At 45.5% G+C, this 14597-nt stretch overlaps 1 protein-coding gene across 4 annotated transcripts in view; it reads left to right on the top strand.

Annotated features, from left to right (window-relative positions):
- Positions 1-14597, top strand: part of LOC144143123 (protein ROP-like) — a 46725-nt gene that overhangs the window by 27592 nt on the left and 4536 nt on the right. Inside the window, exons 11-15 of one of the 4 annotated variants that reach the window (XM_077674940.1) lie at positions 31-140; positions 4322-4405; positions 7042-7143; positions 10990-11084; positions 11485-11639. In XM_077674940.1, coding sequence (XP_077531066.1) covers positions 31-140; positions 4322-4405; positions 7042-7143; positions 10990-11084; positions 11485-11639 — 546 coding nt within the window. Of the gene's footprint in view, positions 1-30; positions 141-774; positions 1413-4318; positions 4406-7041; positions 7144-10989; positions 11085-11484; positions 11640-14597 lie in introns of those variants that run through there. The other 3 variants (XM_077674932.1, XM_077674943.1, XM_077674948.1) reach the window with 3 other exon arrangements.

Below are 14597 nucleotides of genomic sequence, written 5' to 3'. Positions count from 1 at the left end.
GAGCTTTTCCCAAAAAACCTCTGTGTGCAGGTATCTCTGAGGAAAATCTTACTAAGCTGATTCAGCATGCTCAGATACCAGCCACGGAGAAGTGCATCATCACCAACATGGCACACATTGGGGTAAACATCGTGACCGACGTAAGTTTTTTTTTTTTTTTAACTCTGCTTAAAAGTTTTTGTGGCGGCCGTTTTACCTTCCGACTCGACTCACTCGTGCTCATACATTCTTTTTTACAGCAGTTGTATGCATGCATGTTTTTGAAAAAGAAATATGTGGCTATGTTCTTCCAGCTTTCGTATTTTTTATGCTGTGTGGCATGGTTATGGAGTATGTGACATTTGCTTTAAAAGCGTCTTTAGAAGGACCCCTATTTTAGCTGTGCACTTATAGAGGCACCAGTGTCTTGAGTGTTGTAAGGGTAACTTGAAACCAGTTTTTTCCAGTACAGGTTTTGGTAGCAGCAGTTTTGTTGTCTAGAAGGTGTTAGTTGCTCTTTTGCACCTGGCTTTACATTCTCTGGAAAAAAAAAAAAGACTGAATAACTGGCATATATGAGACAACGGGGTAGTTAGGGAGTATAGAATATCAGTACCTGTTTCATTCAAACCAACGGAAATCATTGTATGGCTTTTATTATTTTTTTTTTTTTAGATTGACGCACTGTTGAACCTTGCGTGAACTCTGCTAAGCGCACTGTTAGTGTTTTCAATGCTTGTTCTTCATATTCACTGATGTTATGATATTTTTCAATATTGGCTTTGTTGAATTCAGTTTCAGGGTCCCTCTGGATGTTCGATTATGTGGCAGCACAGTTTCATTTGTTCCTTCTGCAGTTTTTTTAAGTACAAGGCAGTGTGTGTGTGTGTGTGTGGTTTTATTTGTTGGTGGCGGTTGCACTGTTTCACGGAGCGGCACTATGGGTCATTTTCTGTTCAAAGTGAGTGTCTTTTGTTATGCAGGGAATACTGCATTATTTAGTGACAACAGCCTGCCATTATTTACAGTCAAAGCTGTGTGAGAACTGAAAGTTAGTTTGGTATGTAGAATCCTGTCAGAAATGCACTGAAGAGTAGTGTGATCCAGTTGGCAACCAGCAAGAAATTTTGATGAATACGTGTGGAGAAAAATGTGTTTCTCCAACCAGCTTATTTGAGTGGAAAAAAAAAAACACACTGCAGTAGCATGGTCTCCTTCTTTGCATGTTGGACAAAATGATTTTTTCATTCCAGTGCAGTTAAGAGTCAGTGGTTGTGTGTTGTGTGAAATCTCTATGTTTTTTAAACTAGACTAGCAAGCGTATTTATCTTGCTCACATTGTTTCCAACAGCTTGCACTGCCTGCTTTTTTTTCCTCTGCACAACTGTCACCATGCTTTGTTTTGAAGGTGCATTAAAGACTGAAACAAATAAGTTTCTATGTCAAGAGATTTCCCTACCTTGTTGACAAATAGACAGTACTGGGTGGGAAAATCTCAGTGAACTCAAATGGCGATAATGTCAAGCCAGGTGCTGCTTGCCCAGGCCATTCACTACCTGCCCTGTGATCTGTGACATCACAGTTTGTGAGGACAGGCGGCCGAGGCTTATTTAAAAGCCTGCTGTATACGGCCAAAAATGTGTTTTGGAATATGCGAACAATTCTTTGGGAACCCTTTGCTTGGCAGCATTTACAATCTTTGCTAGAATGGCTTTGGCCAATTCGCTCACATTATTCTGTGACATTTCACTCTGTTTGGGGGGGGGGGGGGGGGGGGGGGGGGATGGGGGGGGGGAATGTGGTAGGGAAGTGAGGTGCAGCTTTCAGCTCACTTCCTCAATTTTTAAGCAAGAAAATACATTTTCTTGTCGACGAATAATAATGAAAAAGCTGTGAGTTCTTGCAGTAAAAATTGAATAAGTTTTGCCTTTGAGTGTGCTTAAGGCCATGAAGACAAATACAAAGTACAAGTTTGATTGATTCATAATACTGGGTTGACCCAATAACAGTGGTGCCACTTGAAACGCAAGCTTCCATCATCTAACCTAGATATTGAGGGAGACGGAACGAGCAGTGGCAAATCACTAGCCACTTTCCTGTGGGGGCTTGTGATGTAATAATGACTTTTTGGCAGACTTGTTTATGCGATTGGCAGCCACCAAACAACGGCACTGCCTAGAAACATGACTGCGTGTAGGTGCCTCTAGTTCCACTTGATCATGTTAGTTGAAAGCTAACATGCAGTTAACGCACATATTTTTTGTTATTCCCCTTATTATGTCACTGCTGATGTCGTGTAGTGCGAAATTTATATTTTGGTTAAGAAAAAAACATCCTTCATGGCTGTAATTGAGTTGATTGAGTTGCAAAGGCTATTTCTTTGAAATTTAACGAGGTTGTGTATATGTATTTTGTCTGCATGACCCCGTTAAAATATTTAAAGCGTGCTGATTTGCAGCAACCAGAAAAAAATTAGTGCAAGGTTTCTCTTTACAAATGACGTGAAGCAGAGCATCAATCAATCTTGTACATATTGCAAGATTTGTGTTATTGTGACCTAAAATTGGAATGCTTTTCCGTTCTTAGACAAGGATAGGGTTGGTGCTTCAGAAATCCAGGCAACACAGGCTCTAAGCTGTCTTGTGTGGGCCATAGAGTTTCATACTAATGAATACAGCAATCCCTCGTTTACTCGAACTTGGATATCTCAAAATATCCGTAAAGTCGAAACTTTCTCTCGCCATGCATTTACCTCTCATAGGTGCCATGTATTTGCTCCCCTTTATCTCGAAATGTTTTTTTGGGGGGACCACAGATGTCTCGAAAAGTCGACAGAGAGGACACAAGGCTAAGTCAGCTACAGGCAGCTGAAAAGGTCTCCATCCAAACGCTGAGCTCTCACTACTCACCTTACGTGGTCATGAATGGCAAATTTGAGCAGAGTACACTGTGTACAAGGCTGATGTCCCTGTTACCAGAATGATGTCCAATGCCTACATCGTTGAGATAGCTGTTGACGACGCAGATAGTCATGCAGACGACGAGGAGCCTCGAGAAATGCCTACAATGCCAGAAACACATATGCTACACCTGCTTTGAATCAAGGTAGAACGTAGTGACGGCGATGAAAAATCGATGCGATGCATTGAGCAGCCCGAGAAAACTTTCTGGCACCAGATGCGAATGCAAAACAGGCGAGCATCATGCAGCTCTTTCATCGCAATAACAAACATTCGTTTTTCCTGCCAATTGCCTTGCCTTTATCACGAAAGCTCCCCTGTGTAGTGGAACATTCGTTCCCAGCACTAAGTCTTATTTCAGAGATTTGGCCACAAATTTTCGGCATTTCACTTAAAACTCGAAACTCTGCTTATCTCGAAAGTTTCAGTGGATTTTATGACTTCGAGTAACGAGGGATTACTGTACTAGAAAGAACTCTGGCGCCAGTGTCTATGTAAGCTGCACTTTAAGGATTTTTGAAAGCTTCATGCAAGATAAACTAGAAAAAAATATTATTCTTCTTGTTGCTTTTGTCATCAGGAGCGAAAAGAAGACATTTTGCAAACTAGGCCAAGTATGATGGCTCCCTATGGTGGCATGGCACTTAAGCGGCAGTTTTTCTCTAGTATACATTGGTATGAAACTCAGTGGTGTGGACATGTTAGCGGCTACTGCTGTTCTTGCTAAGTACAACAGAGGAACTCATCTGAGTGAGCTGCAGCTTTCATGCAATGGAGAAGTCTATGGAGGGAGGGTAAACATTTTCGTACAGTCTGTTTGCATCAGTCCTGCAACAATGTTACAAAATTTTTCAACGGAAAGTCGCACTCCAGCTTTGCACATAAATATCCTTTTATGGTTTTATGGTTGGGTTTTTTTTTTTCCAGAAAATTTGGCAGTAGTTCGATTAGTTTTGTTGGTGTGAATACCTTCTTTTGAAAATACACAATGCATTGTGATGAGCAAAGAACTATAATTTATCGAGAATAAATCTAGCTAGCACTCTAGTCCAGCTTGCCATTTAAAGTTAAAAAGGCATTGACTGTATTCAGATTGTTACGTACTTGCGAAATGTTGGTGCAGATGAATGCGGGCGGAGAAATTGTCAAGTTTTTTGTGTGAGTGCTGAAAGGGCCTGCAATGGGCGTGCCCCCGCCAGCAACAACATGTCAGCAATCTCGCCAGGCTTTGCACGTAGTCCTGGGAGTGAGAGTGTTGGCTGTTTTGCTGCGAGGAGTGTGTGTCGGTTGCTTGAGTGAAGCGTGCGCAGTGATGTGATGACCGTCGACAGCCCCCCCCCCGGAGCACCTGACTACATGTGTGCAAGTTTTGTTTACAGCAGCGAGAGGTTGAGAAACTGCCGCCGTTCAACTCGCACACCCCACTACTGTTATCTCAGCAGTTTACCAATGAAGTTCTGGGACTTGTACGTCACCACTTTTTTGTTCCTCTCTCTCTCTCTCTCTCCCTCTTGTTGCGCGGCGGTACCAACCGGGGGCCACATGCCTGCTCTGTCTCTTCTTCTCTGCGCGCTGCCTGCGGCACTGGGGTGCCCTGTGTGTGTCTGTGATGACGTCTGCCGGCACACATCCACGAGGCACAAAAGCGTCCCCCTCCTCCTCTGCTGCTGCCGCTGCCGTTCAGCTTCACCTCTTCTCGTGTCTTGTTTTCTTTTTGCGCGTGCGCCAGTGCGTTGTGGGAAGCCTCCTGGGGCGGTATTCTCGTAACTGTCCCTTTCGAAAACGTCCCTTTTGCGTCCCTTTCATCGTGGCGTACTTCCGGTTAAGCAGTGGGCCTTTTATTCAAATAGCGTAACTGTTCTTGCAAACGCATTTTAAAGAAGTGAAACCGTATCAGAGTATCTTTTATGTGTTTATTGTTCCGCGAGCGAACTGCGACGAAAAATCGTCTGCTCCAAATCGTCTGCTCCGAGGAGCCACGGCTCATAGCTCCGCCGTGCTTGCATGGCGTCACATCCGGGTGTTCGCTTTTAGCCAATCAGGGCTCGCTCAAAAGGGACACTTTGAAAGGGACACAAAAGGGACAAAACACGGGAATACCGCCCCTGGTGTGTGTCCCAGTGTACTAGAAAGCCTCCCCTCCCCCTGTCCCAGTAGTCGGTCGGTGGTTTGGTCTTCTCTCAGCCCATCGTGTTCTGCGTAGACGTCTCTCTGGTGTTGCTTTGTGTGTGGATGTAAGTGGCAGCCGTAGTTTTGCCTCCCCTGGCCAGGGGTCTCAAATGTCTGGCCTGCTGAGCCCCTCTTCTCCACAGTCCACCAGCAGCGAGTTGACTGTTTAGGGTGTAGACGCTAGCATTGTGTACTAGTCTTAGCACGTAGTTGTGAAGTTGCATAAGTGACACAGGTCAGTCGTGCAGTTTAACTGTGGTATGTCGCTGAAGCGTTTGTGTTCTGTCTAGATGACACAGTTGCTCTGGAACGAGATTTCAGTGTGGTAACATTGTTTTATGCATTTGCATTTTTGTAGCTCACTTTATATACCTTGGGAAAACTACAGAGCCAAAGTAATCATCCTTGAAAAAGGAAGACAAAAGCTAGGCTTGTGTGCACTAATGCCAGGTCAAGGTGCATATTAAAAGAGTGTAAGGGCCTAGCCTGTTGAGGGCTATGGTGGCAATGTCACACTACAAATTTTATGCCTCCCTAGGTTGGCACCTAGTGAAATCTTGTTTTTCTAGTGTTTGTTTCAGCAGCTGTTGTTTAACATGCCTCGAAGGAGTAATAATTTTTTTTTTCCTTTCCACAAATGGTACCTAGCTGTGCCCACCGCGATATCCTGCATGCCAGCACAAGTTGAGACCTTTGGCCAGCGTAGTGTTGTCACTTGTGGAGCCCCTTTGCCCTGGTGGTGTTCTGGTGCGCACATTGTTACATTACGAGCACAGGTTGTTTGCTGGTCTCTTTTTGCGTGTTTCCAGTGGTGACTTCTGGTGATGTGGTGGTGCACTTTGGCGGGTGGGTGCAATGTAGTTTGCAGGTTGGTTGTAGTTGGCACTGGATTTGGCACACTGCACCACACTGGCTTGCCTCTGGGATGGGCCAGTTTGAGTGGCAAGACGAGGCCGTTGAAAAGAGAGAATGCGTCTTCCTGTCGGCTCTTTTTCAGCATCCTTGCCTAGCTGCTCCAGCTGGCCCGTTGAAAGTGACAGTATTAACTACTTGATTGATTGGCTTGGTCTCAGAAGTTAAGAACTTAATTGCCTTGTGATGATGAATGGAATGTCATACAACCATGGTTTTTGCCTTACTGCACCTCACAAGGGGAGGGGGGTTTGCAAAACTAGTTGATTTTACCCCAGCGCAGTGGCAGCACTAGCAATTTACGTTCTCAATACCAGGCCTCTGCACACGCCAGCTTCTTATAATGCTGGAAGTATTTTCTCTATGTATCGTGAGATTGTGGCCAGCGCAGAGCCTAATTTCCAGCTCTTCTTGTGGTGCATGTATATACAGTTCTGTCTTCATTGGCGTAAAAGCTACTAGTAAAAAGTTTGCTGCGAAATAAGACGTATACCTCTTTTTGTCTTTTGGTCTCTTTGAAGTGAATTTCTGAGCATTTTTGTTCGTGGGCATCTTGAGACCTTAGTTGTTGTGGACGGGCTCACACTTTACTTGCCTACAGCTTCAAGTGCAAGCCCTGGTTGTCTGGCATACTGTTCACTCGGTTTGATTAGTTGCTGCCTGCAACATAAAATAAAAGCGCTAAATTCGTGCTAAAAGCAAAGGAAGAAGAAATGCTGAAAATTTTCTGTAAGGAATTATTAATGCAGCTTTACAGTCCTCAAAGGTGTTGTTATAATACCAGTTCTGGCAGCATTAACAAGCACAGGCTGCATGCTTTGCAGGGGACTTGAGTATAGCCTAAAGGAGTGGAGAAGTACTGGCGTTTAAAGTGCACTCTTCTGGGTGGGGGATTGGTGGTCTGGCACGTATTTTCTTCTTGTTCAATTGGGTGCACCACTGCATAGTCGGGAGGAGGAGGAATGTGTGCTCCTGCGGTGGAGCGGAGCAGTGGCGTGACGCGTGCTGCGTGGCCTTGCAGGGCAGTCGCAAGAAGGTGTACCACGTGCCCCGCAAGGAGCGCATAACTGAACAGACGTACCAGATGTCTCGCTGGACTCCGGTGCTGAAGGACATCATGGAGGTGAGGGGCGCTGCTTATGCCTGCACCCGTTGGGTGGGTGGTCGTCACATGCGCTGTCCTTCTTTGAAAGGTGGAAATGGGTAGTGCTGCCTTGCGATACAGCTGGGCACTCTTACGGTGGTTGCACGTCGTACGAACTAAGAGGAAGGGTGTAGTATAGCAGCAGTACTTATGTGATAGCAGCCAGGCTAGGTATGGATGTACTTAAGAACAAATTGTTTCCCTTTGGTTCTCGGTGGCTACTGTATCTCCAAGTTGTACAGTAATGTATCTGCAAGGCAGTGCACAGCAGCCTTTAAAGAAATACAACTGAGAAATCGACTTCTTGTTTGTGTGGCCTCAATTTATTTAGTGGCATCTGTAAGAGCTCCACTTGCTTCTAACTATTGGTTTTGGGAATGCAATTGCCACCCAACTTCTACGTTGTGCACTCTTAGCTCTGTTCTCATCTAATGGTGCTTTTGTGCCATAGGTCTTCTCTGGATTAGGTAGGTTCTTCAGTTAGTTTCCTCAGTTAGGTAGTCTGTTAGTTTCCTGGGTTAGTTTCCTTAGTTAGGTACAGGGGTGAGACAGCTGCGCATATTGCGCAGTTCTGATAAAAATGTGTTTTCCTGCGCCGGGCTGCTCCAAAAGCTTGAAATACGCAAAAATTGCGCCAAACTGCTCCAAAACAGTCTGAGAGCCAAGAATTTTAACGCTCCCGTCAGTTTCGGTGGGGAAAAATGCTTACTGACGGCATAATTTTCCAGCACCCCAAAGGTGATGCTGTTTGTAAAGGTTTAATCGATTGATCATTTAATAAAAAAACCCGCATAAATTTTCCCCGAGATAGTCTTTTTGAAAGTCACAATGTCGGGTTGCATATGTTATATTCTGTTAGATTTTAAAGTCTTCCCATCCAAAACCATTGCAAAGTCCTGTAGAAAAAATACTTATGTGTACTGAGGCGACAAACTACTTGTCCAAGTTGATGAAAAACGGCAATTTTCGGAGCACCGTATCTCCGGAACGACATCACGGGGCGCCGCCATCTTGGTGTGGAGAAGGTTAGGAAACATGGCCGCCGAGCAAAGCAGTTGCTCGTGGTTCAGGCAGAGTGCTCTTCGCCGATTTCTACCGTGGTTTTGGTTATGAGGGTGGCTGGGTTTACACTTAGTCGTTTGGTCTGTTGCGGGAAGTTGCGCTACTCGAAAGACGGGAGTTCATCAGAAACGTGGTGCTCGCAAATTCGCCGAGTTTCGGCCTTGAGTGTGAGGCGCGGTGCGTGCTTGAAGTGAAATGGACCTTTTTCCAGTAGCGATCTGCGCATGCGCTGGCTGCCAGTACGCCATTCTTGGCAGGCGCCTCGGGCGAAATAAATAAAAGGGCACCCCTCAGTTTTCTGCTTAGGGAGCGGCTATACTGTCTAGCGCTGCACGTTTTCTTTATTTTACTTCTCTTTCGACACCTCGTGGTGGGTTCCTGCGTCCACACACTAATGGCTTTCTACGAAAAGGGGCAAGGACGTTTGAGGCTGACCACGCTGCCAGCACGTGGCTGTGAGTGAGGGGGTAACGAAAATGAAAAAAAAGAGAAGGGGCCCTTTGAACACTGCAAATTAGTGACGAGAACGCGCGCCTGCTACCGTGACATTCATGTGAGAGGTACTCGTTGACGGGTAAGTGCGGGAGGGACCGCAGGGCCAGGATATTTCATGCACGGGTTCCCCGAAAGCCAAATATTTTTGCGGGCGTGCCATTACTGCCATTTTTAGTTCGCCGTGGCGGCCGCTAGAGGGACCGGTACTGGAAAAAGGTCCATTTCGGACTTATTGCGGTGTTATAAAACGCTGAGTTAATGCTGCCTTGACAGCGAGCCTGCGAGCGGCGGGAATGGGACGATCGACACTGCAGAAGTGGCGCCGCAGGCTACATCGCCGCAAAATGTTCAAGCAGTGTCTGATAGCGGGACAGGCTATTATTACACGCTAGTAATAATAGTTCATCTATCTGAAGTGAAATTTAATGTCAAGAGGGGAGGGGAGGCTAAATGTACCAACATCACTCAAATTGCGATCGTAGGGAACGTGCACATTGGGGATTGAAATGGGAGGGCTGGTGGGGTGCGACGACTGTCACCTTGCTTTGCGCAACTTTTGCCGTGGTGCTGTGCGTAAAGCCCAGTCTGGGATTAGAAAAATAATAATTTCAATTGGATATTTACAACGACGCTCCACCCTATCTATGCATAGAGCCTCAGAATTTAAAAATGGTTTGTGGAAGGGTAGTGGAATAGAAAAAAACTTTATTGAAATGCTGTTTCAGTGTTATGTACGTTCAAAACCGATTAAAAAGTGACCTTTTCTCCCCGGAGTTGCCGAAAATGTGATTTTTTAGGCCCCTATAAGGTGACATAATAAATGTCGTTCTTCTGCTCCAAATAAAGGTTCTTCTGCTCCAAAATCGAGATTTCGCTGCTCCAAAAACTGCTCCCAAATCTGATTAAGCTGTCTCACCCCTGTAGGTAGTTTCTTCAAAATGCACATGATGAGAGTAAGCAAGCTTGCGCTGCTGAGCACAAGGTCGCAGGTTCGATTCCCGGCCGCGGCGGCCGCTTTTCTGATGGAGGCGAAAAGCAAAAACGCCCGTGTGTACGAGATTTCGGCGCACGTTAAAGATCCCGAGGTGGTCGAAATTAATCCGGAGCCCTCCACTACGGCGCGCCTCATCGCCTGCGTTGCGTTGGCGCGTTAAACCCCTACAATCAATCAAATCAAATCAGAGTAAGCAAGCACACCAGCACTTGAGTAGCGTAGCTACCTGAACGAGTGAGGCATTTACTAAAGACATTGTCTGCCTGGGCTTTTATGCAACAACAGGTGACACAATAGAGCCGTGTATGTTGGACCCAGCGATTTCAAATTATATCACTTATGTTCAGTAGTAATAGAAATCCCATTCAAAATTTAATCTAAAAGCACGTATGGGAGCACTGTGCAAATCTGTATGAAACTCTAGTCATTGCCATCATTTGACATATTCATCAGAAAGCGGCAACCTCTGAAGGCTGGTCTACCCAGACATAAGCTTTTATTTCAATCAATTGATCGGTCAATCAATCAATTTATTAATAGTGTCCGAAAATTATACATGGGGATTATATACAGAAGGAGGTCCCAAGGGCGGAGACTGTAGTGGGACCTCCTGTACAGAATAACTTAAAATACACTGAATAATAGCAGCACATGAAGGAAAAGAGGGATATGTACACAAATAAGGTAAAGCAAGTCAGTAGGTAAAAGTTCACGGTAACAGTAACTAAACAGAATCAACTGAGAAGAACACGTAACAACAATGCATCGGAAGCAATCTTGGTTATGTCTTAGGCAGGGACATGAGGTAGCACTTTAATTTCTTTTTAATTTGTGCAATGTATTAGAAGACTTCATTTGATAGCTTTATTCTAGCTGACCAGTCTGACTGCATTACATGATTTTGGCAGTGTAGCTTTCAGAAATCGTGGCAGCTGGGGACGCCTGACAGCGGGGTACTTTGTGAAACTGAGCATTTGTGGAAACGGGATAGGGAGGAGAACAAAACAAACTGCTGGAGTGGAACTAACTGTAGATGCATTTGAGAACTGGGCAAGTGCAACAGCTTTTTGTGCTTGGTTTCAATGACACATTTTACGAGAGATGTGAAGTGGAATGTTTGAGGATATAAAAAATGGTTGCGTGAAGTGGAGCCAGGGTACAAAGTGATGAATTTGGCTGAGTGGTGCTGTTTACGATGTGCTTGGAAGAAAAGATGAAAACGTTTGTGCCATTCTGTTCTGTAACTTGGGGCCATGTTCGGTGCCATGTTGCAGGATGCCATTGAGGACAAGCTTGACGTGAAGCACTTCCCCTACTTGAGTGGAGGACGCGTGCCCCCCACGGGGTATGGGAGGTCTGCACCAACAAGGTAATCATCGCCCCGTATTTTTACCTACCGAGCATGGGGGAAGCTGAAGGGGCTATGGGTCTGTTTTGTTGACATCCATTCTGTTGCACAGTCCCCAGCCTGTTGGCATCAGGTGTGTGTGATAAGCCATTGCTGAAATCAAGTTGAACAGTGAGGGCTCTTAAAGGGACCGACAAACAAGTGTGCTCCGTAGCCCAACTAAAAGCACCACCAGGTTTTACGAAATGCCTTGCATAGGTTTCATTACGAAATGCATTCTGTAAAACCTGCTGTAAACTAGCCAGGTGACCGCGTCGTAAAAATCCAGGTTTTGCGAAATGCCTTGCAGAGTTTCGACTAAGTGTTTGACTGCCAGCTTTGTTGCTGTGCCCCGGCACTGACGATGTGTATGCACTTGCAGCCAACGCTATGGCCACTGGCACAAGGACAAGAACACTCCGAATGTGAAGAATGTGCCCCGCCTGATTGTCTTCGTCATTGGCGGCATGACGTACTCGGAGATGCGCTGTGCGTACGAAGTCACCAAAGAAGTCAAGAACTGGGAGGTTGTCATTGGTAAGTTTCGCAGCCTGCACACGCTGCAACAGTGGAGGCGGCCAAAGGCTGTCTGGTGTTTTGCAGAACCGCGTGGCAAATAACGGCTTTGCTGCGTAGTCTGTTTTTATCGGCATTTCTTCAAGCGTTCAAACTGACTGTGTGTGTGTTTGAAAATGTTTTGGGGCCCGGTTCTGTTGCAGAGGCTGAATTTTTCAACTATTCTAACCTTTGTAGCAACTATTCATACAGTCTAACCATGATGGTAAACAAAAATCACGAACGAAGGTGGTCAATTTCTGAGGTGCAGAATTTATTAGAGTATTGGAATATCCACCTAGGTGGCTCAGTGGCTAAGGCATTATGCTGCTGAGCCCAAGGACGTGGGCGCGATCCCTGCGCCGGTGGCAGTTTTTCTGATGGAGGTGAAAACCGGAAATGCCCATGTTTTGAGATTTCAACGCATGTTAAAAATTGAATTTAGAATAATGGCATGGCTTAGTGGCAAAAGCAGGCATAGTACAGTGACAGCAGGACGTCTTGATTTTGCTTTCATAAAGCGGCTTTTTTAAGTTTTTCTTTCAGGTTTGAATTTTTGTGCTCGCTTATTATTTTGGCCTGCCTGTACATTCTCTGTTGCTATACGCCTTGAGCGCTGCCTGTAGGGGCGCCACTGAAATGCCCCTCCGTTTCGGAAGTAGTCGCGGAAATCTCCGGCCCGCTCATTACTGTCGCCACTGCTTTTGCGACACGTTCACGACTGAGATTTACCGTTTGCATGCTTTGGAAATACATATTAATGTGGAGCAGGCACTCTTTTCTCAAATGTGGTGTGTTTACGAGAGTGTAAATGTTTCTGAGGTGATCTTACCGTGGTACATTCGGTCCAAGCGTGTCACAGGCCGGGGTTGTGAAGTTGGCATATGCATGTAGCTTACTGTAATTCCACTGCCCTTAAATTTTCTAACATTGTCTCTGTAAGCAGCGTTTCTTCAGATGGTCGTGCTACGGCCATACACAATGATTTAAATTGGTTTTGTGCGTTTACATAATCTAGCGGAGCCCTCATATGTGACAGCACGCCAGTTACGCTTGCCAGTATTGATCCTCGGATATTGATCACTAAGCTGGACAAGCCAATGTGGAATAAATTTAATGAACATTCTACGAAAGAAGTATGGTGGAAAAGGCAAAATTATATTGCAGGATCAGCACACGACAAAGAATATAATCCTGGGTCGTATTTTCCTCAGCTGAGCACCCGGATACATTCATCATCTGCTATATATCCTCTGCAAGCCGCGTCCGGGACTAAACGCTTCTTGGAGACATCATGATATGACACACAGAGAGCCTGCAGACACAACAGACTAAAATCTGCTGGCCTTATCAGATACCGCATTCTTCCAACAACATACACCTTTTATAGTTTACTGCCTACCCTGTACACTTCAAAAAATGCATCGGCCGAGTAATCAGCCATTTGTTAAAGTTGGAAAACAAAAGGAAAGTGATCGCGCAGCTTCTGTGTGGGATTACTAAAACGTTCATTCCTTGATTTCGTTCCACATTCGGACACAACGAAAGTGAAGCGTCCCCTCCGCCCCTCTCATATCCTGCGAAATAGCAGTGCGTTTCGCATCTAGACCTAATTGGCTTGAGTTTACACCTTTTCCTAAGCTGCACTGCGTTTCTTTTTTCATTCCTGTACCAGCTATTCTGTTTCTTCTCGACTTATTCCGTGGTTTCGCTAAATTTGGACAATGGACAATGCTTTGGGCAATGCTTAACATTTTCACGTGGCTTATATCCCCATAAAAGGCACAAGTGGTTTTCAGGTATTGGGTCATCACATCCCCGATACATTTTTCTACGACGAATATATTCAAAACGAAGCCGCATTTATTGTTTGCACTGCAAGACGAAAACAACGTCTCAATATACCTGTATCAAGCCTAAACCAGGTGACAGTAGAATTCACTTGTGCCTGACGTATTCGGAGGAGACAGTGGTTATATTCTGCTGCCGTCACCGACGCCTGTAAGAGCTGCCAAGAAGCGCGCAGAACCACGTCTCCGAACAGCTTTTATTGGCGTTCGAGCACTCTACCCAGCCACAGCTGTTTATTCAAGGGCGCTAAACGTACTATCTGCTTGCAGACGTCTCCATAACAAGTTGTTTATGGCGCGGAAAGGCAAAAAGAAGTGAAAGAGAACCAAAACACTGCATGAGCCCCTATCAGCAATGAAACGTCGTCCCGTGGATGCCATGGAGAAGCGACGGCAAGGCGGTGCAGCCATTGCAAAGCTCGAGGCGTACCTACAAGGTTGTTGGTGTGCTCTTGGTACCCTACGTAATAAAAAAAGAACTACCTGTGAAGCAAAATTTTAGTCTTTGCAGAAAGTACTGCACACCTTGCAATAAAAACAGCTGAATGATCACGAACAATGAGAAAAGTGAGAGGAAACAGTGCCGATTTTTTTCAATATGGAGAGCGATGTAATACTGATGTTCCATTCAGCGCCATTCACTGGTAGTGCAGCTTTAGTGAACATCTGATCAGGACAGTGAATTACACATATACTACCGCCCAAGGCCACACATGTGCGAAGTGTTATGTGAAACTGCACGTCGCGCGTGCTGTCGTGACACCACTTCGGCACAGACGCCATGGCACATGCTACATGTTGATTTTACGGGTCCTATTGGTGGACATACCTACCTTGTTGCAGTGGACGCCCATACCAAATGGGTTGAAGTTCATCACATGACACAAGCAACATCAGAAGCCGTTATTAACGTGCTACGAAGCTTGTTTGCCGCATTTGGCATACCAAAAAGCCGCCCGCATCTTCCCACAGGGGGAACTCGAGTAAATGCGTCGCATCTACTCGAGTCAAGCAAAGCGTGACGTCAAGCGAAAGCCAAGCAAAGACGCCCTTGACTGAATTCCGAACGCGCGCTCCGCCGCTTATATAC

Source organism: Haemaphysalis longicornis, unplaced genomic scaffold, assembly GCF_048455015.1.
Source record: "Haemaphysalis longicornis isolate Haplotype H1 unplaced genomic scaffold, Haemaphysalis longicornis Haplotype H1 scaffold_1, whole genome shotgun sequence".
In the NCBI taxonomy this organism is placed as follows: Eukaryota; Metazoa; Arthropoda; class Arachnida; order Ixodida; family Ixodidae; genus Haemaphysalis; species Haemaphysalis longicornis.
The sequence above is the reverse complement of the archived record's forward strand: the minus strand, read 5'-3'. Positions and strand labels throughout refer to the sequence as shown.